General features: G+C 43.9%; 1 protein-coding gene across 1 annotated transcript; it reads right to left on the reverse strand.

Annotated features, from left to right (window-relative positions):
• Positions 1-3303: 3303 nt before the first annotated feature.
• Sult6b1 (sulfotransferase family 6B member 1) lies at positions 3304-17560 on the reverse strand. Its single transcript, XM_005073599.4, has 7 exons — positions 17362-17560; positions 15959-16071; positions 11864-11953; positions 8330-8456; positions 6710-6804; positions 5916-6072; positions 3304-3619 (listed from the first exon to the last, which is right to left on the reverse strand). Exons 1-7 carry the CDS (start codon positions 17558-17560, stop codon positions 3489-3491), a joined length of 912 nt encoding a protein of 303 aa, XP_005073656.1. The 3' UTR covers positions 3304-3488.
• Between the last annotated feature and the right edge of the window lie 2710 nt (positions 17561-20270).

The raw sequence follows: 20270 nt of genomic DNA on the forward strand, positions 1-20270 counted from the left end.
CAAGGTCAACCACAGCTACATAATAATCTGGAGGCCAGCCGGGGCTCCATGAAATCCATTCTTAAAAAGGAACATAGTTTGGGGACGCAGCTAAGCTGGTAGAGTGATTGCCACCCACGGTTCTGTCCCCAGACTGCAGTGACCAGACGTGGTGGTCCAGATCTGTAATCTCTGCCCTGGGGAGGTGAAGACAGGAAAGTCAAGTTCAAGGTCATCTCCAGCTACAGAGCAGGACCGAGGCCGCTCTCAAAAAGAAACACCCACCCACTCATGTAGTCGAGAATATGAGGAGTAGAAGGATGCTCAGCTCCTTCACTCACTCTAGCCACAGCCTCCAGGAAGGACCAAAGGCACCTCCTTCAGCGGCTACCACTTCAGCCAGACTTCTGCTGTCTGCAAGGAAGGGCGGTGATAGGAAATGTTGAGAGCAAAGCTCGACGAATGGATGGAATGGGCGGAGTGAGTAGGTTGCCACCTCTCGAGAATGTTCAGGAAGGCACTCCTTTCCATAGAAGCTTTGCGAGCAGGTGGCAAGGAGACCTCGCTGTCAACTTGTCCCCTTGTTATCGAGCGCTCACTAAAGAAGCTGTGGCAGCTAGAGAGAGTTTATCGGGATCGAGTTATCAGGGATAACTTGATCGCAGAGCTTCAGTGAGTCCCAAATTTCTCATAGAGGAAGTGTTCTTTGTCCCGTTGGGGAGAAACTGTTTCATTAATTTTTTGAGTAGACAATTTGCATTTCTTTCCTGCAACTTTGTGTTTTGGTGTGTGTGCGTGTGTGGTTTATTAAACCTTTTGGATTTCTGATTTTCTAATAATTTGAATTGAAAATTTTCAGCCATATGTTTACGTATTTTACATAGCCCCTTTCCTCCTTCACCTCTTCCTTCCTCTTTGCCTCCTTCTTCCCTCCCTCCCTCCCTCTTTCCTTTCTTTCTGAATTCTAGTTGCATTTGTATTTCCTTTATTGTCCCACTAGTCACTAAGCCCCTGCTCATGTTGTCTGTGAATTTTGCCCACCCCTCTCTCTCTTTCCTGTAGGGTGGCTTCTATGCCTGTGAGTTCGGTTCTCACAGTGTCTTCTTCACACTCGAATGTACTTTTTACCCATCCTACATGCGGTAGCTTTTACTTCTAAAATTTCCATTTGAGTCATTTTTAATCATCCCTTTTCCCTCTCATCATGTTAATTTTACTCTGTATCTTTGAGCATATATGCACATGACTACATGGCTGTTGAATTAATAATATTTGGAGACATTGAAATCCCCCATGTACAAGTTGTTATATAATCTAGATTGGCCTTTAATTCACAATTCTGCTGCCTCAGCCTCCCAAGTGCTTGGTTATTGGTGTGTGCCACCATGCCCAGGTTTGGGCACATCTATGAGATGTGTACTATCTCTTTAAAGGTGTTTGCTGGTTTCCCAATCACAACCATTTGTTTCTATTAATCGCTCTTGTTCTTGATTATACATCACATTTTCTTCTTTGTATACTTGGAAATCCTAACTGGATAGCAGACATACTACAGAGGGCTTTGTTTTCTTCATTTAATTTTGGAAACACTGAATTTTTGGGTCTTGCATTGTTTTTCCTGGGATTGTAGGAGCTCAGCATCATGCCTCTCTGGCAATTCTGCTTCATTGCTGTGTTATTCGACTGATAAAGTGTACATTACTTTCCTTCATTTTGATCCTTAAGTTAGGCTTGCTTTGGATCTTTGTTATGGCAGATCTAGGCTAGTTTATCAGGGCCAACTGAGCTCCACTACTGAGGTCTGACCATTCTGAGGGGGCTAGCCCATGTCTTACTGGGAGGGGCATGTAAACCCTTCCCACCCCTGAGAGGCATCCAGGAATCATCTCTGGCTCACAATCCCAATAGTCTTCTTTCTGTTGCTCTCTTCGCTGGTTTGAGGCAGGGTCTGACTGGAACCCTAACTTGTCTAGAACATGTTTAGAGTAGGCCAACTACATACTTGTAGTATGACTTCTGCCTCTGCCTCCCAAGTGATGATTGACAGGTACCAGATAGGATAGTATTTCTAGAAAATTCTCTACATTCTCTTGTTAGTTCCATATGACTACTGGTACAAAAACATAGTGTGAGCTTTGACTTAAAGAGGGTATTAAGTAGAAATGTGAAGACTCTTGAGAGATGCACTTCCAGAGACCTACAGGCATGGCAGGCCCAGAGTAGATGAAGATGAATTTATCTTGAATCAAATTGGAGCTTGCGGGCTGGAGAGATGGCTCAGAGGTTAAGAGCACTGGCTGCTTGCTCTTCCAGAGGTCCTGAGTTCAATTCCCAGCAACCACATGGTGGCTCACAACCCATCTGCAATTCAATCTGGTGCTCTCTTCTGGCGTGTAGACAGAACACTGTATGTAATAAATAAATACATCTTTAAAAAAAATGGAGCTTGCTAACCTTATATCGTGTTAACCTTATGTCAATGCAGAGTCCGAATTGAATTTCACTCTGTATTATGTCCAAGATAACTACTACAAATATCTGACCCATGGTGAGAAATTTCCTAATGAGAAAAGCTTAAGAAAATACATAGCAGGCCAGGTGGTGGTAGTGCTCGCCTTTAATCCCAGCACTTGGGAGGCAGTGGTAGGCGGATCTCTGTGAGTTAGAGACCAGCCTGTCTAGAGAGTAAGGGCCAGGAGAGGCTCCAAAGCTGTGGGGACACCAGACCTTGAGCAGAAACCCACTTCCCTTCGGCCTGGGAGCAGGCATCTGTGTAATGTTTACTGAAAACAATTCAGTGCTTTAAAGCTCTTGATAGGGCTCAGATAAGGGCTTACTCACTGAAATACCATGCCTTTCACACCCCCTACGGCTAGATGCCTCTTCCTGTCCCCCCTGTGGTGTCTCCCCGATTCTGGGACCAGAGATTAAACCACCAGCCAGGAGGGTGAGAAGGCTGGAAAGAATGGTATGTAGATGGATGGCAGAAGTCCTTAAAAAGGGAAGCGTTTTTTTCTTGGAGAGACTTCTTCTGAGAGCTTTCTCCAAAGCGGACTTGGAATCTCCTCCTAAGCTGACTTGGGAAGCATAAAGTTTTCTTAAAGCAACCCACCGGTCTCTGTGTCATCTATCCCGACCACCTCGCTACATTCTCGGATGCAGGCCGCACAGCAGGTGCGACACAAAGCTACACAGAGAAATCCTGTCTCGAAAAAAACAAAACAGAAACAAAAAGAAAGAAAGAAAGAAAATGTATAGCATTTGGAAACCCATTTTGTGTGAGTTCAACCCTAGAGTAGCAAATTCACAACAATGTTCCAGTTCTTCACAAAGAGGACAAACTTTAATTTGAGCTCAAAAAATTCATCTGTTACCATTCTCACTATTCAGAATTACATGTTACTTGATTGTCGTTATGTGACTGTTTTATTGAATTATTATCTAATTATATGAATCCAGTTATTATAAGGGAAAAGAAAAAATGTGTAGAACTGCCAACTTGGCCAGAGTCAAGCCAGGCAATGTGACTCATACTTCAGCTTGCCTCCGAGGGAAGTACCTGCTAAGCACTCTTTGAATCTTTCATCCATTTCCTGGTTCTGAGTCTCATTAAACAAATTTTTCCAATCACCAACTTCACCTGCAATACAGAGAGCACAAAGACTCACACATGTGCTAGGATATTCTTAGTTTTAATCCTGTATTCTACCAATCTTACCTTTTTCTAATTGTAGCACTTCACTTTGAAAGTTGAAAACAGCATAGTTGTGGCGGCTTAAATAAGAATGGCCCCCACAGGTTATAATAAACCTGTAAGCAAGTTCCAATGAATGCTTTATTTTATAAGACTTGCCATGGTCCTGGCAGCAATTGAACACACTGCCTGAAACAATAGGCTTAGTTTATTATCAGCATGGCAGGCAGCATGCAGGCAGACATGTAGCTGGGAGTGCTACATCTGGATCAGCAGACTGCAGGAGAGAGCCATGGGCCTGGCTTGGGCTTCTGAAACCTGAAAGTCCACCCCCTCCGACAAGGCCACACCCCCAACAAAGGCCACACCCACTCCAACACCATGTACCTCTAATGACCTCCTCATGCCCACCTTGACATGGGCATGTGAGCCCCACACACACATATATGCGCACACACACAAATGTACATACATATGCACACACACATGTACATACACACAGAGGATAAATAAGCGCATGAAAAAGTAAATTATTTCTTTCTATGGAATCTTTGAATGTTTTTAGTTGAAATTGCATGTTCTATGTTGCACAGCCATTGAAACGTGGGCTGGGCCGGGCGTTGGTGGCGCATGCCTTTAATCCCAGCACTCGGGAGGCAGAGGCAGGCGGATCTCTGTGAGTTCGAGGCCAGCCTGGACTACCAAGTGAGTTCCAGGACAGCCTCCAAAGCCACAAAGAAACCCTGTTTCGAAAAAAGAAAAAAAAAAAAGTGTGCTGATGAAGTGGGCTTACTGACGTGAGAAAATAGTTATGGTGCATTTAGGAAATGAAAGGAGACATAAAACTGTCCCCAAATGTCATCAACTACACCAGGCAGAAAAAGGATGGAGGAAAACATAAAAAATCAACACCTGACTCAGGTGGGAAATTTTAAATTTTTGATGACATCTGTAAATGACTTGTGTTGTATTTTCATGCCCTCCCCTATTTTCCTGCATAATGGATTCTCTACGAGGAACACAGATTTGTAGGGTTTTCTATTCTGAATAACGTTTAATGAACAACAAGTAGAAAGGATCTAGTTTCCCCTCCTGGAAGCTAATGAAATCAGGTATAAGAGTCAGGGTTATACAGGAATCAGCTGCAGCCGGGTCCCTGTTCCACTTTCCATTCATACTGGATATTTCAAATAGGTCAGTTGAGAATGAAGCGGACTCAGCTCAACTCCGCTCAACTCCTGAAACGTGACAACGGGAAAGCAAGATGCTGCATTTTGTGTCCTTTTGTTATAATTTTAACCCCAGCACAGCATTCTAGTCAGTATACAACCAGCTCCCGTGTTAGCTGCGGTTACCTTGCTGTTTCACATTCCCACTTCAATCCCAGCACTTGGAAAGCAGAGGCAGGTGGATCTCTATGAGTTCGAGGCCAGCCTGTTCTACTACATAGCTAGCTCCAGGACAGACTCCAAAGCCACAGGGAAAGCCTGTCTCGGAAAAGAAAAAAGCGATAGGGTTGATGAGATGGCTCAGTGCATGCAGGCGCTTGTCCCCAAGCCTAACAACCTGAGTTCTAGGTTGTAGCCCCAGGTCCCACATGGTGGAAGAGGGGAGCTGGTGTCCATAATTTGTCCTCTAACCTCATGTATTTCATGGTGCAGTGCATGCATAGGCACACGCATGTGCACACACACACTAAATGTAATAAAAAATTTAAATATTGTTAAATATGCAATAAAATGAAAAGTGGAAAGTCCTAACCTATAGAATTGTAAAATTTGATAAGAACTTAGAATACTTTAAGAAATTAAGTAAAATCATCTGTGAAGCATCTGATTACCTACCTAGTGACCGTTTTCTCCTTCTTCCATATTAGCAAAACTCTGATTTTAAGCGAGTAACAACGCACCTGGCTGAAATAAGAAAACTACATTTCCAAGCACTGCTGTAGGGAGAGAAGGTGAATGAATGCCAGCAGCCAGAAGGGGGCAGATTGGCTAATGCACAGGATTCCTTCCTTTGCTGTTTCACGATTCCTGTGAATATTCAAGCTGCTGTTTTGCTGTCACTGGGCACTTAGTGCATAAAGGACAGTCGACAGCTGTCACTCATAGCCCCAGGCTCCCCGGGGCCTGAATTCTTACCAAAGGAGAAAAGGCTAAAGCCCTGTTGTGCTTCAGACGAAGTGCAAAGTCACTGTGGGGCTGACACAACACCCCACAAATGAAAGCACCAGCCTTACCTTTGCGGAACAGGAAGGGGCCAATAGCACCATGTGTCTCCTGAGAATTTTCTCGCATTGCTTGGAAGGTGCTCTGGTCTGAGATAGCTTGTATTTGTTCATCAGTTAGAGAGAAGCCAAGGAATTCAGAGATCTGTTTTATTCCAGCAACCAGATTCTGAAAGCAAAAATATTTGAAAGATAAACACTTTTCAGTGGAATTTTCTTGAATCAGTGTTCATTTATCTATCTATCTAACTATCTATCTATCTATCATCCATCTATTCATCCATCCACCTACCCATCATTTATCTATCATCTATCTATCTATCATATCTGTCTATCTATCTACATATCTATCTAATCTATCTATTCATCTATCTTTTTTTGAGAAAGGGTGTTATATAACACAGACTATCTTTGAAGTCCTGATTCTCTTGCCTCTTCCTGGGCTAGCTGAGCAAACTTCTTCTCCAGCCTGGATGAGCGAAATAGGTCCCCCTACTTCAATTCACAGCCAAATATGTTTGCTTAAATTAACTGGGCCCCAACTATTGTTTCCTCCATTGCTAACATGGACTGTCCATCACAAAGGGAAAAGAGAGCAGTTATTAAGTTCCAATCTCTGTTTTATTTGCTAAGCAAACAAACTAAACCTTTTATGTATAGTGTGGGCTTTTTCTAGTTTTGTATTATGTATCTAGAATTTTTAAAAATTGAATAAGCTATTTGTTCATACAATTAGACATCTTAAGTAGGTACACTGTGTTGTAGTCTTGAATATTGTCCTTGAATATCAATGACCATAATCTTACCTCTTTCAGGTCTTCATATAATATGAACTTCACATTTTCATCATCAATATATTTGTTCCAATTAATTGCAAAATCAAAATAGCTTCCCCAAGAAACTAAAAAGCATAGGAGAAACAGCTATTTAAGTAACTACATAACCGAGGAAAGTAGATACATACATATGGGTATATGTTCAAGAGAGATTATGCCTATTGCAAAACTGTCTCCAAAGAGGTGGCATACACCTGTCTCACTGCCCATTTCCATCCATGTCTCCCTTTTTGAACATTTTTACTCATAATACAACTGAGCAAGTTATGAAAATGATCTTGTCAGAGCTATAAGACATGCATAAGACTGAGGGAGCAAGATAATTCAGAAATAGTGTATGTGCCTGAGTTTTCCCACTGTTGCTGTGATAAAATACTCTTACAAAAGCAACTTATGCAAAAAAAAGTTTAATTCAGTTTTCAATTCAAGATTACAGTCCATCGGTGCCAGAAGTTATAGTGGCAGGAGTTGAGATGGCTGATAACATGGCATCCACAGGATGTTAAAGCTACCTCTAGAAGTTGAATGTAAGAATTTAACAAAGAAGAAATCCTGTCCAAGTTATCGCTGCCACATCTTATTGCCAATCAACTAGGCAGGCAGAAAGAATGAATGCAGTGGGGAAGATTCTGTATGTGGCCCCAGGCTGGCCTCAAACTCAGAGATCCGCCTGCCTCTGTCTCCTGAGTGCTCGGATTAAAGGCGTGCGACACCACTGCCTGATTTAAGCTCCTTCTTCTATAAGCAGTCCTGGCCATGGTTTATCACAGCAACAGAAAAGACATGAGTACAGTCACCCTATGTAAACTCAGTGAGTCACACATAAATAGAATGACGGAATAGTAAGGGGAGCTGTTAGGGAAATAAAGGTGTCAATGGGAAAAGCAGGAGGAATAAGACAGGGTGATGGGGAGAGAAAAGGCTAAAATCTACTATAAATAATTTATAATAGCTATTGATAACTAGAGATAAGATGTTTACAAAAATGTCTTAGGTGTAGTTATATAACCTTATGGGTTTTTCTTTTTTATCTTCCTTGTTTTTTGACACTGTAGTATAGTGACTTAAGGGAAACTAACTAGAAATACTTTTCTATGTGGCCTTTAAAAAACATCTGTGTTTGAATCTGTCCTATGATCACTTAGCATTCATCCTCAACAAATAAACTCTCCAGAGCAGTGGTTCTCAACCTGTGGGTCGTGACCCACCTGGGGGGTCAAAAGACCTTTTCACCGGCCTTACCTAAGACCATCGGAAATGTCACACATTTACATTATGATTTATAACACTAGCAAAGTTACAGTTATGAAGCAGCAATGGAAGTAATTTTATGGTTGGGGGTCAGCACACCATAAGGAGCTGTGTTAAGGGGTCGCAGCGTTAGGAACTTGAGAACCAGCGGTCTAGAGTATCTTTGAAACCGATGGTGCACTGCAATTCCTTGAAGCACGGAACCGGTGCTGCGGCTGTAAAACCCCATTTAAAAGCCACCTTTTGGTTCCAAGATCTTCCTAAATGTTCTTTACATTCACGTTTTCATATTTATGTGTTCTCCTGTCGAAGGGAAAGTTCCTGTATTAGCAGTCATACCTTGTCCCTTTATGAATTGTCTGAAGAACTCATCCCAAGAGGCATAGCTCGGAATATCAGGGACATCGTTGTGAAAGTGAAAAAAAGACACCGCCGTATCCTTAGGGTTCCGAAATATCACCAGTATCTAGGGATCAAACACAAAGCTAGCTCTTGCAGCTTTCTATTTTGCGCTTCGGAAAAGTGAAAGGGTGAGCAGCGTCAGAACTATGTCAATACAGAGAGCAGGAGGAACAGTGGGGAGTCCCAGCTGGGGAAGGACCGAGAAGGGAGCGGGACCCTGCAGACGAGGACCTCTGCTGATGATAGAGCTTAGCCCATAGAGGGGCAGGGGCAGAAGACGCCACATGGCACGGCAGAGCCCTTTGACTAGCAGGGTCATCGACACAAAGTGCAGAGCGGGCGGTGTGTCTGCGGTGCGCGCATGCAGCGGGACTCTCGTTCCCGCGGCTCTCTTCTCCCGGGACTCAGATGGCCTGTGGATGACGCGCGCGATGCCCTGGAAAGAGCGACCCCGGGGTTAGTCGGAGAGTGCGAGGCTGCTCCCGGTGTGTGTTGCAAGACCTCAGACGCTTCCTGTTTCGATTCTGAGAAATGAGCAACCTAAGAACACGAAGGGACCCTGGGCCAGCGCAGCCCGCGGCTCTGGCCGGCCTTGTCCTTCTCCCCCCTTCTCCTTCCTGGAGACACTGTTAGAGGGCATCCCTAAAGTTCAGAAGGTCTAGGTGGCCGCTTCCTCCCCAGAGGCTGCCTACTTAACATCCAGGGATCACTGTGTTAAAATGCCGCAATCAAAAGTCCCCCTTGGTCACCTAATTAGCATGTCCAATCAAAACGCGCCCCGCGCCCCAGCCAGGTCTAACGCAGACCTCCCCGTTTCTTTCTTTTTTCTTTTCTTTTTTTTTTTTGTTTTTTTTTTTTGTTTTTTTTTTGTTTTTTTACGAGACAGGGTTTCTCTGTTTTGGAGGCTGTCGGTCTAGCCTGGCCTCGAACTCACAGAGATCCGCCTGCCTCTGCCTCCCGAGTGCTGGGATTAAAGGCGTGCGCCACCAACGCCCGGCTACCTCCCCGTTTCTTAAAACGACGCCTGCACGGGCGTTTGCGGCTGTTTTGCAGAGAGCAGTAAGTCCTCTTCCTCCCTGGCAAAGGATAAAGGATCCCTGTGGGAAGGGCGTTTGGATGTGTCTGTGCCTGATCTGCTCTGCACAGGCGGGGGGAGCCCCTCGCTGCCAGGCAGGGGTGGGGTGCAGGGGTGAGGTTGCGGGGTTCTCCTTCACAGCAGAAGCCTGATGAGGAGGAACAGGCGAAAGTCAAGTGACTTTCTTGAGGGAGCAGGAGAAGGCAGTTCCCTGGCTAAACAGGTGTGAGAGCAGCGCAGGAGGCGAGCAGCGGGGCAGCCCGGGTCCTCGGCGAACAAGTCAGGGCTGCCCAGAGCCTTTCTTGAGGGGCGGAGCATGGGGGCGGGGGTTTGCTTCTCTGTGACAACTGGGTGGCTACAAGCTGACAGCAGCTCGGGCCCTCAAATGCAAAGGGACTAACTAATTCCTGGAGACACACCTATGGGCTTTAAGCTGGGGGGGCGGAGGGGGCCTCATAACTAACAACTAGAGCGGTAGCGGTCCGGGTTTTGTTTCATCGGGTTAGAGTTCCGTGCGAGTCCAGTGAAAAGGGAGGGGTGGGGAGAGAGAGGGGGGGCAGGGGGGGAGAGAGGGAGGGAGGGAGAGATGCGTTCTTAGCAGATTTTAAGACAGCTAGCCCTGCACTAATCGTGGGCTCCCCCTTGAGGCAGTACCGCACTTCTTGGGGAACATCTTATTTTCTGCAGCTCTGAGAATCCCACGCTCCTACTATTGGGTATGTTTTTTTCTTCTCTTCTTGAGGGCTTTGCTTTGTTGTTGTTATTGCTGCTTTTTTGTTTTGTTTTGTTGGGGAGGGTGGGTTTCGAGAACAGGGTTTCTCTATGTAGCCTTGGCTGTCCTGTAGACCGAATGGCCTTGAACTCACAGAAATTAAGGCAAGCGCCACCACCTCCCCAAGGTGTTTAAGACAGGGGGCCTGACTTGGAACTTGCTGTGTCCACCTGTCTCTGCCTCCTGTGTCCTCTGATTTTTGCTTGTTTGGTTTTTCCAGACAGGGTTTCTCTGTAGGTTCGGACCCTGTCCGGGAACTCACTCTGTAGACCAGGCTGACCTTGAACTCAGAGATCTGCCTGACTCTGCCTCCTGAGTGCTGGGATTAAAGGCACACACCACCATACTAAAATACCTTTAATAAAATCTTCAACTTTGCTTTACACTGACCAATCCTAAAATACTTTACTGCATCAAAATCACAGATCCCGGCTAGGCTTTATTCGGTCTCTTAAGAGACGAGAGAAAAGCCTCCGGCTGCTGAAGGTGCCAAGATGGAGCAGCGGCTCTGTACCCTTACTGCTGACGGACTGAGATATACCTGAGCATTAAGGAACTGTGCACGGTAGCCAAGAAACTAATGCAGCTTAGACAGTCACCAATAGGATGAATGGGTGCAGGAAATGTGGTTCAGACACACAAGGGAACTCCACCCAGCTGTGAAGAAAACGGAAGTCATTGACGTTTGCAGGAAAACAGGTGCAACCGGAAAACACTATGTTAAGCACAATAAGCCCGACTCAGATCCAAAGCACACGCTTGCTCATGTGTGCAGAATGAGTGTGTGTAGACCGTGAAAGTAGAAGGGGGTGGCGAAAAGGAACAGGAGGTCTCAGGGGAGGGAGGAGGCGGAGAAGAGGAAGGCATGAGATTCCGAGGCAGAAGGGACCACAAGGGGGAGGAGGTTAGCAGGGTGGGAGGAGCCGGGAGACGCAGGAGTGAAGTATGACTTACAGCCTCCTGCCTCTGCCTCCTCTGCTGGGGCTGCCTTGCCACTCCTGGTAAGAGTAGCCAAAGCAACAATAATTCCGTTTGGTGACATAATCCTTGCTATTATATGGGAAATTCAGAAAAACACGTTTGCAGATGTTACTAGGAAAAAAATGTGTTCATTTTATGTGGCTATATTCTTTTGAAACAGTGAGACTCTGAAATCTATCAACTGAGAAACCAATTATAATAATCTGCATGTTTCATCCCACGTGTGTCTTCTATACAAACCGAAATGCATTTGACTTGAAAATGCAGCCATAGCAAAAGCATCTGAATCTGAAGAAAGAAACAGCCAGAGAAATACTATGTTATGCATTTCACCTATTCAAATCCCATGATTATGCGCAACCTCGTCACACCAAAAGCCAGTAACTATGGGGCTTTTGTGCAGCTCAGCGGTAGAGTTCTTGCTTAGCATGTGTGAGGCTCTGGGTCTGATCTCTAACAATGTCAAAATGGAAGACTGAAACAAAGCAAGCCCACAAAACCCCAGAGGAATAAAAGCATGGTCTGTATGTATACAGGAAAGTTTCAAATTTAGCATAAACATGATACACATTCATACACACAGGCAACACAGTCATACATATACAAAATAAAAATAAATCTTAGATATCTCAAATTCACTCACCTTGACTTTTTCCTTGAAGACAGACTGAGGTAGTTTGTCATAGTGGAGGTGAGTTGTCAAAATTCTTGGTGATGGAAACAGTTTCATTCTCTATAAAATACACACAACAAGGTGAGTGTGTATGTGTAAGAGAGAGCGCATGTGTCTAAGTGTGTATGTGAGAGGGTGTGTGAACAAGAATGTATGAGAGAATGCATGCATAACAAGAGTATTCTGAGGGTGCATGTGTGTATGACTGTTTGTGAGGGTGTGTGACAGTATGAGTGTGACTTGCTTGGAAGATTGTGTAAATGTGTGTGAGAGTATATATAAGAAATGTGTGACAGAGCATGTCTGAGTGTGTGTGTATGAGGGAGAATATGTGTGAGAGTGTGTATGAAAGAGTGTATGGCTGAGAGTGTGTGAATGCGTGTGTGGTGTGTGTGAATGCGTGTGTGTGGTGTGTGAGAGAGAGTGTGTGGTGTGTGTGAGAGAGAGTGTGTGAATGCGTGTGTGGTGTGTGTGAGAGAGTGTGTGTGGTGTGTGTGAGAGAGAGTGTGTGGTGTGTGTGAGAGAGAGTGTGTGAGAGAGTGTGTGGTGTGTGAGAGAGAGCGTGTGTGTGGTGTGTGAGAGAGAGTGTGTGTATGTGGTGGTGTTCAGTTGCCTAGAAAGTGGTATCTGAGTGGTGTAATTTCTTTCTCTTCTACTCCCAATTTTTTTTCGCAAAGATCATAAAGTAATCATTAATCTCACATACATTATTTTATTGGATCCTGATTTCTATCCTCAATCCTTGTCAATTAGTTTTTACCTTTTATAAAAATTATATAAATTCTTTTTGTTCAAGCAAATTCAGACCCTGCATTTCGCTGCTTTATTTATTTGTATCTCTTTCATGTCAAGGCCTGTAATAGAAATATCCGAGTCTTCCACAGTTCCTAAAATCCATTTTTAACAACTAGATATATTTTTAAACCTTCCCCCCTCTGTGTGTGTGTGTGTATGTGTGTGTGTGTGTGCATGCGCGCGTGTGTACACTCTCATTCTAGCACGCATATATCTGAGAATATGGAATGTGTATGTTTGCACGTGCTTGTGCATGTATTCTCGGAGGCCAGGGGAAGGTACTGAGTGGCCTGCTGTATGACTGCTCACATTATCCCTTTGGGTCTGTCTCTGACTGAACATGGAGCTAGGATGGCAGCCAAAAAGCCCCAGCACTCACTGGTTCCCGTCCACTGGCGCAATGGAGTTAAGGGGGCACCTGGCTTTTTATGTGGACTGTGGGAGTTAACTCGGCAAGTGCTCTCACCCACTGGGATAGCTTTCTAGACCTAGAGATACTTCTCCTTTTTGCATTTTGGAGACAGGGTTACCCTGTGTAGCTCTGGCTGTCCTGTAACTCGCTCTGAAGACCAGGCTGGCCTCGAACTCAGAGATCCCCCTGTCTGCATCCCAAGTGCTGGGATTGAAGGTGTACCATGCAAATTAAATATCCCAATAGAATCAGAAGTCCTAGGTTATCTAAATATCTGAGAAATGATTTATGAAATGCCCATGCATTTGAAGAACATAGAACAATTGACTATTTTTCTGTTATCTGTTTCCCCCAATGACTAAAAAGAACAAAGTCTTATGGCCCCATTGGGGTGTGGTTGTGTCTGCCTATAATCAGTCCTAGGAAGGATGAGGCAGGAGTGTAGCACAACAAATAAAAGCCCAGAGACGGACAGTAGGGATGAAAGCTGAAAGTTCAGAGAAGCAGTGTAGCCAACCGCTAGAGAGTTCTTACCTCTGCTAAGCCTCAGACCAGAGGACAACCCCGTCCGTGTGACTGCAGACTACCTGACACCTGTCCTGTATTCCTCTAGTGCTGGTATGGAAGGCTTCTATGACTAGGAGTGTGGCTACTGGCACTAAAGGTGTGGGCCGCCACCACCTGGCCTGTGTGGCTAACCACTGTGTCTAGCTTTGCACTCTGATCTTCAGGCAAGCTTTATTTGTTAGATCACAAATAAAATATCATCATACACCAGGAGCATGAATTCCAAGCAGCCTAGATAAACAGTAAATTCTAGGCCACAGGATACCCTGTGTGAAAAAGAATACTCTTAAATAATGAAGAGTTTCTAATTTGTAACCCTTATAAGTGTTTATTGTCCCCCCCTGCCCATAAGTGTTTATTGTTTTTATAAATTTTATTCAGAGGACAAAGGTTCAATCTGACCACTTGCACATTTGGAGTGATCACTCAATGTTTCATAAGCTTTGTTACAATTCTAGTGATAAAGTAATATTCAGGAATTCATAGCTAATTCTGTAAAAAAAAAAGCTATGGAGGTGTTGACTCAAACAAGAGAACAAAAATCAAGACTTTAAAAGATTAAAAATTTAATCATCAAGTGGTGATTATTGGTGACAATGACTGAATTGCACTAAGCTGTCTTTCTTGGTGTTTGGCATAATTTTACATCCACTCACAGCAATGTTTCAGGCAGATATTGGAGCCTCTATTTTAGAGATTAAAGTTAGGCTTTGAGGCTTTAGGCGTTTTGTACAACATCAAATAGATGGTCATTTTCAGATTAAGTGACAGCGTGCACACTGCTCCTCCTAGATCACATGGCCCCGGGTCACACGGTGATTTCACACAGAATGACAAAGTTACTAGAAGGATTAGAGGCATAGCCAAGAGGAAAATGAAGTTGTCTCAGAACTAGATATACAACACTCTATCCAAACGAATGAGTAATGTAGCTGCAAGCAATATGAAGACTACACATAGGACTTCTTCACATACATTTGTGTGTGTCTTACAGGGACATTACCTGTAAACTGAGTCACTATTAACTTAAACTTACCTTTTCACTGGGTTATGTTTAAAATAAAAGACACACTGCATTTAAACAAGCAGACACAGTTGGGGACTGGACAGATCGCTCAGTGATTAAGAACACCAGCTGCTCTCCAGAGGACCTGGGTTCGGTTCCCAGCACACATATGGCAGCTCATTGCTGCCTGTGGCCTCACACAGACACACATTCAGGCAAAACACCAACGCACATAAAATAAATATAAAAAATAAACATTTCTGATACACTGCAGATATGAAAACCCAAAAGGCTATACAGACAGAGTTAAAATATTTTCTAGCAATTTTGGAGCTGGTCAGTGGGTGCTTTATGATCTATATTACAAGAACACAATTATGCTTCATTCTGCAGGAAGGGATCACACACACACACACACACACACACACACACACACACACACACACACACACTGCTAATGGTTTGTTCTGAGTTAACCTTCAACCTGGATGTCATCCGGAGGCTCGGGAAGAATTGCTAAGTCTAGGTGGCCTTGATGTTTACTAGATCCCCGTGCTGCAGAGCGGAGACAAGCACCAATGAATCTCAGAGACAAGACTGACCACCTGACATATACAGGGCTCGGGGAGGATGGTCCATCTTCTCCCTGCAGCCTAAGCAGGAGGTCCCGAGGCAGAGCCTCCCTCTTGCCCCGAGTCAGTTCTTCTGGGAGAGTGAGAGATGGTAACAGCGGCTCTGTTGGCACCAGGAACCCTCATCCAGACTTGACTGTCTTAAATACTGCTTGGCTTTGCTCATTGCTCACATACACAGCAGTCGTAATTAAGATAAGGAAATTAAAAATGCCTTATTAGGGAAGGACAGGGGATTCTGCTTTGCATCCCACCCACGCCTGTATCTTTTGGCTTTAGTTCATTTCCTAGGTGTTCTCCGATTACTTGCCCCCCCCCAAGTCAAAACTATTGCTGTCACTAGTAAGGATAGTCATATATTAAATTCTTTCCAAGTTCGAATCAGAAAGCCTGGACACAAATTTTGGCTCTGACATTTATTGTCTCCTTAATCTTGGGCAAGGTTGGCAGTTTCATCTTTCGTGAAAAGATTATTTTGTAAGAAAAGGAAATAATACCAGAAAAGGACTGAGGACCTGGTAAGCAAGTGAGAACTGGCAACCAGGGACCATTGTTAGCATCATATTAACACTTTTTGAACTCAGCAGCAAAGACTCCAGAATGGAAGAAGTCTCCTCGTGATCATTTGCTGTAGATTAAAAGACTGCACTCACCTGATATTTTTCTGTGTCACCACATTCAAGAACTGGAAATTCTGGGCACGTGTATTTTTTTTTAGAAGCAGCAAATATTAATTCACTGACAATGTGGAGAATCCAGTTTGAACCTGAAAGAAAACACAGAAAATAGAAACTCATTAAGGCGTTTTAATAACAAAGGCATGTCGCTTTAGCACATAGATGAGGAAATGTTAAATTTTTAACTATCCCGTGATGTTTGCTTCTTCAGAGTTTGAAAGAACTCTGGCTGTGGAAAGAAATATTTTGGAGAAAAGAGTGTTTATGTATATTATCATGGAATTTAATTTTTTGTTTGTTTTGTGGTTTTGGCTTTTTGAGACAGTGTGTGTGTGTGTGTGTGTGTGTGTGTGTGTGTGTGTGTGTGTGTGTATAAAGGCTCTGGCTGTCCTGGAATGCTCTGTAGACCAGGCTGGCTTCGTACTCAAAGAGTGCAGGGAAATTTTAATGTATTTTACAATTCAAATTTTGTCCTCTTCCCTCCCCCTCCCTCCGGCCCCCTCCTCTCCTTCCTTTTTGCGGTAGGGTCTTGCAGTGTACCCCACTCTGGCTTCTAACTCACGAACCACCAGCCTCGGCCTCCTGAATACTGAGATTACACATCAGGCTCAGATGTCTCCTTGACATGATTTGAACATATTATGTTCCTTGAAGAAGAATGTTATGCTAGAGGAATATCAAGTTTATATAATATATTTCACCCTGAATTAATCTACAGGCATATATAAGCTTCCTTTTATAGAAGCCCGAGGTTGAATAAGAGAATACAAGCATTACACGAAATGGGCTTTTATAAGCAGCAGTTGAAGGAAGCAAAAGTAGCTAAATAGCTCACATCTGCAACCTGGGCAGAGTCTGGAGTAGAAGATTTTAAGTTCTAGGCCAGCCTGAACCTCATAATTAAAAAAACAAACAAAAATCCAAACAACAACAGAAAAGCAGAAGATGTAAAATAAACCAAGTTAGATTCTTAATCCCCTACTCTCCACTGATAAAAGACCTTATAAAACAGATTTGAGGGATGGGAGGGCTGATGTTTGACCCTGTAAAGAAGATCAACACATGGAAATTACATACACGACAGAAATGGCATGCTTCTGTTGTCTGTCAAATGCACATTTAATTATTTGGGGTCCTGCCTATCCTCCCTCCCTTCGTCATGCGCCGTGACCTCTTCCCCAGAATACTGGGGGTTTGTCGATGTTTTGTTTTTTTATCAAGCCATTTCAGTCGTTGACTTTATAAACTGTATGCGTCGCTGTCTTGCACCATCCCCTGCTGATTTCCATGTGGAGCTGAGCCTCTTTCCGCCCACCTTCACCTTGCACGCTCCCCCACCTAATCAGTAGGGATGCGTTCATAGGAAAGATGCTCTTTACCGCACTTGGGATAGGACGCGATCACGATGTCATCACTTCTGGCTTCAAAGGCATCCAAAGCTTGGAAAGTTTCCGAGGTGCACATGGTAACTGGGTAAGGAATTCCTTGGTAGGTGAAAAACAAACGAGAAAGTTCTGTTTCTTTTGATTTTTCTAAAGCGTCATCAATGTACTCAATAAACTTGGACTCGCCAGCCATGCCGGCTCCTGCTAAAGAATCCTCCTGGCGTCAGTCACCCAGGAGCAGCGATTGTCTTTATAGTCTTTCCCAGTCACATGGAAGACAATCATCCGATTCTCAATCACTCCTTCATCCTGTTGGGTATCCCGCCCTGACAAAAGGTGCCCCACAGGTGTGGACAGGCTTGGGATCAGGGACTGATTATGTCACCAGCTAGGCATCCCACCCATCCAGCCAATGAAAAGAAGAACAAAATCCCCTAACAAGGATTAGTAGACATGAAATATCTAGCATAGATCTCCAATAAAGCTAGACTTCAGTTTTCCTATGAGAAAGTCTCAGGATGAGCCTTCTGGTTTCCCTTTGACTGGCAGTTTTCCAAACACATCCCACTTAGTGTGACAATGAAACCACAGGGTAATTTAGTTAAGTGCTCAAAGCCCAATTTAGGGACAATCCTGGATATTGGGCTCGGTTTTGTTATTTAATAAGCGAAATGATTTGTAAATCTTGTCTTTGCCCTTTTAGCAATACAGCTATGGTTCATGAAAGGGAGAGCTTTGTGAGGGGAGAACTCAGTGAAGAGCTATTTCCTGGTACATCTCTTCTCAATGGGCTTGCTGTACATCTTCAGACAGGGTCGGATGCAACAAGCAGGAGCCATCTGGGACCTCGTTCTTTTCTGGGAAGACACAAGCATAACCTCACCCTGATGCAGGAAGAACATCTGGCCCTTTCCACTCCAACAGAGCCACACCTCCTAATAGTGCCACGCCCTATGAGATTCTGGGAACCAATCACAACCTGGTTGATACATCATTCCAGTAGATGATAAGGACAGAAGGATAAGCAGTTGGTAAGGGAGTAAGGGATTGATTCTATGAGATACTGCTGTAGCAGCAGCGTTATTTCATGAAATGATAACTCGATCCACCTCAGGTGTTTTTTTGTTTGTTTGTTTGTTTGTTTTTGTTTTTTGGTTTTTGGTTTTTTGGTTTTTACGAGACAGGGTTTCTCTGTATTGTTTTGAGGCTGTCGGTCCAGCCCGGCCTCGAACTCACAGAGATCCGCCTGTCTCTGCCTCCCGAGTGCTGGGATTAAAGGCGTGCTCCACCACCGCCCGGCCCACCTCAGGTGTTATGGTTCTTATAGATTTAACCAGAAAGCAACTTAAAGAGCAGAGCCAACTCCTTAGTAGTAATAGATAAGGAGATACTCCATTGACATGGCCCACAATTGTTTGTAAGTAACTGAGGGTTCATTGTTTGGGAAGTTTTAAACTGAGAGGAAGATGGGGAGTTTATTGTTGAGTAATACTATATCTAAATAATTATAAGGTGACTGATTTTGTATTTTACCCAAAGCTATATTTAAATTTTTCCTTTTTAGTTTATGTTCCATGAAAGTTAAGCATTCCTTTAAGTATTAATCATATAAACAGGAGAGGAGAGTGTCATTCATTTTATAAAGAGCCGGCCACAGAGAATTCCAAGCTAGGAATGGGGATCTGGATTTGATTACATTTCTGAGTATTACTTTTAGAAGTCGTGAAAAGGTAAAATCAGAGTTGTGAGTATCTCAATGTTTTTAATTTTTCATATATGGTTACCACTTGAAGTCATTATATTACACCGTGACAGGGTGATCTTTTGCAGTGGTTGGGAAGGTGTAATTAAGACTGTGTCTCTCAAGAAAGAAAAGAGGAGCTGGCCCAATGCCCCATCCATCTGCTCAGTGGGATTTGCCCTCACGTTACAAACAGCCTTTGTTTCCCTTGGGTTAGAATTTAAGGTTGATTTAAACATGGTCTTGTTTGCTCGTTTCTTGGTAATAAACATCCAGGAGGACAATGGTCCAGGTCCTATTGACACTGAGACTTGTAATTAGAGGAGGGTTTGAGTGCCCACGAGAAGGGGTGTGGCACAGGCAGGCAATGTGCAAAAGTAAGCTAATTCTTAGTTTCTCCAGGCTCAGGATAACTTGGAAATTCTAGTCCTCAACTCTGGATTTCCAGGCATGTGGTATGAAGGGGAACAGCATATGTAATTGCAGACTAAACTATGCTGTGTGACTGTGTGTCACTGTCACGAGACAGAGGTGTGTATGTCTCCTTGTGTATTTCAGGTTATGACATGTTATGACATACCACCTTCACATTCAGCTTCTTGTGTCTTATCAGCGTCAGGGGAAGGTGGCCACAGACACTCTGGCCTGTCTCTTGGTTCTGGGTCACAGATTAGATACACTGATTTAAAGGTCCCTCTTGTTTTCCAAAATCACCCCCTGTTGCTTTTGATTTTTCTTTCTTGTCTTCATCTAGGCTATTCCCCAAGTGAGAAAAATAAAAAAAGAATGGGCTGTAGAGATAAAGGAGAAAAAGTAGAGCAGGCATGGACTAGCAGGGGCTTGTCTGAGCTGGCGGGCCTCCAGGCTGTCTTCAAACGCAGGTAAGGAGGACTCTCCTCTTGTTCTTTCTAGGACTAGGGCTTCTTCCTGATGAAGGAGTTTTAGTTTTGTTGCTGTTGTTTCTTTTTCTTTATTTTACAAGAGATGAACGGTTTTCTGATGTAGGCTAGGATTAAACCTTAACTTGAGACTCCTGATATCCCTCTTCTATTTGCAGAGTTCACTAAGAACTGGCCCATCTTTTAGAGAAGGGGCGTCCAACCTTTTGGCATCTCTGGGTCATGTTGAACAAAGAATTGTTGTGGGCCACACGAATAGGCAA

This window comes from Mesocricetus auratus, unplaced genomic scaffold (assembly GCF_017639785.1).
Source record: "Mesocricetus auratus isolate SY011 unplaced genomic scaffold, BCM_Maur_2.0 Super-Scaffold_100024, whole genome shotgun sequence".
Classification (NCBI taxonomy): Eukaryota; Metazoa; Chordata; class Mammalia; order Rodentia; family Cricetidae; genus Mesocricetus; species Mesocricetus auratus.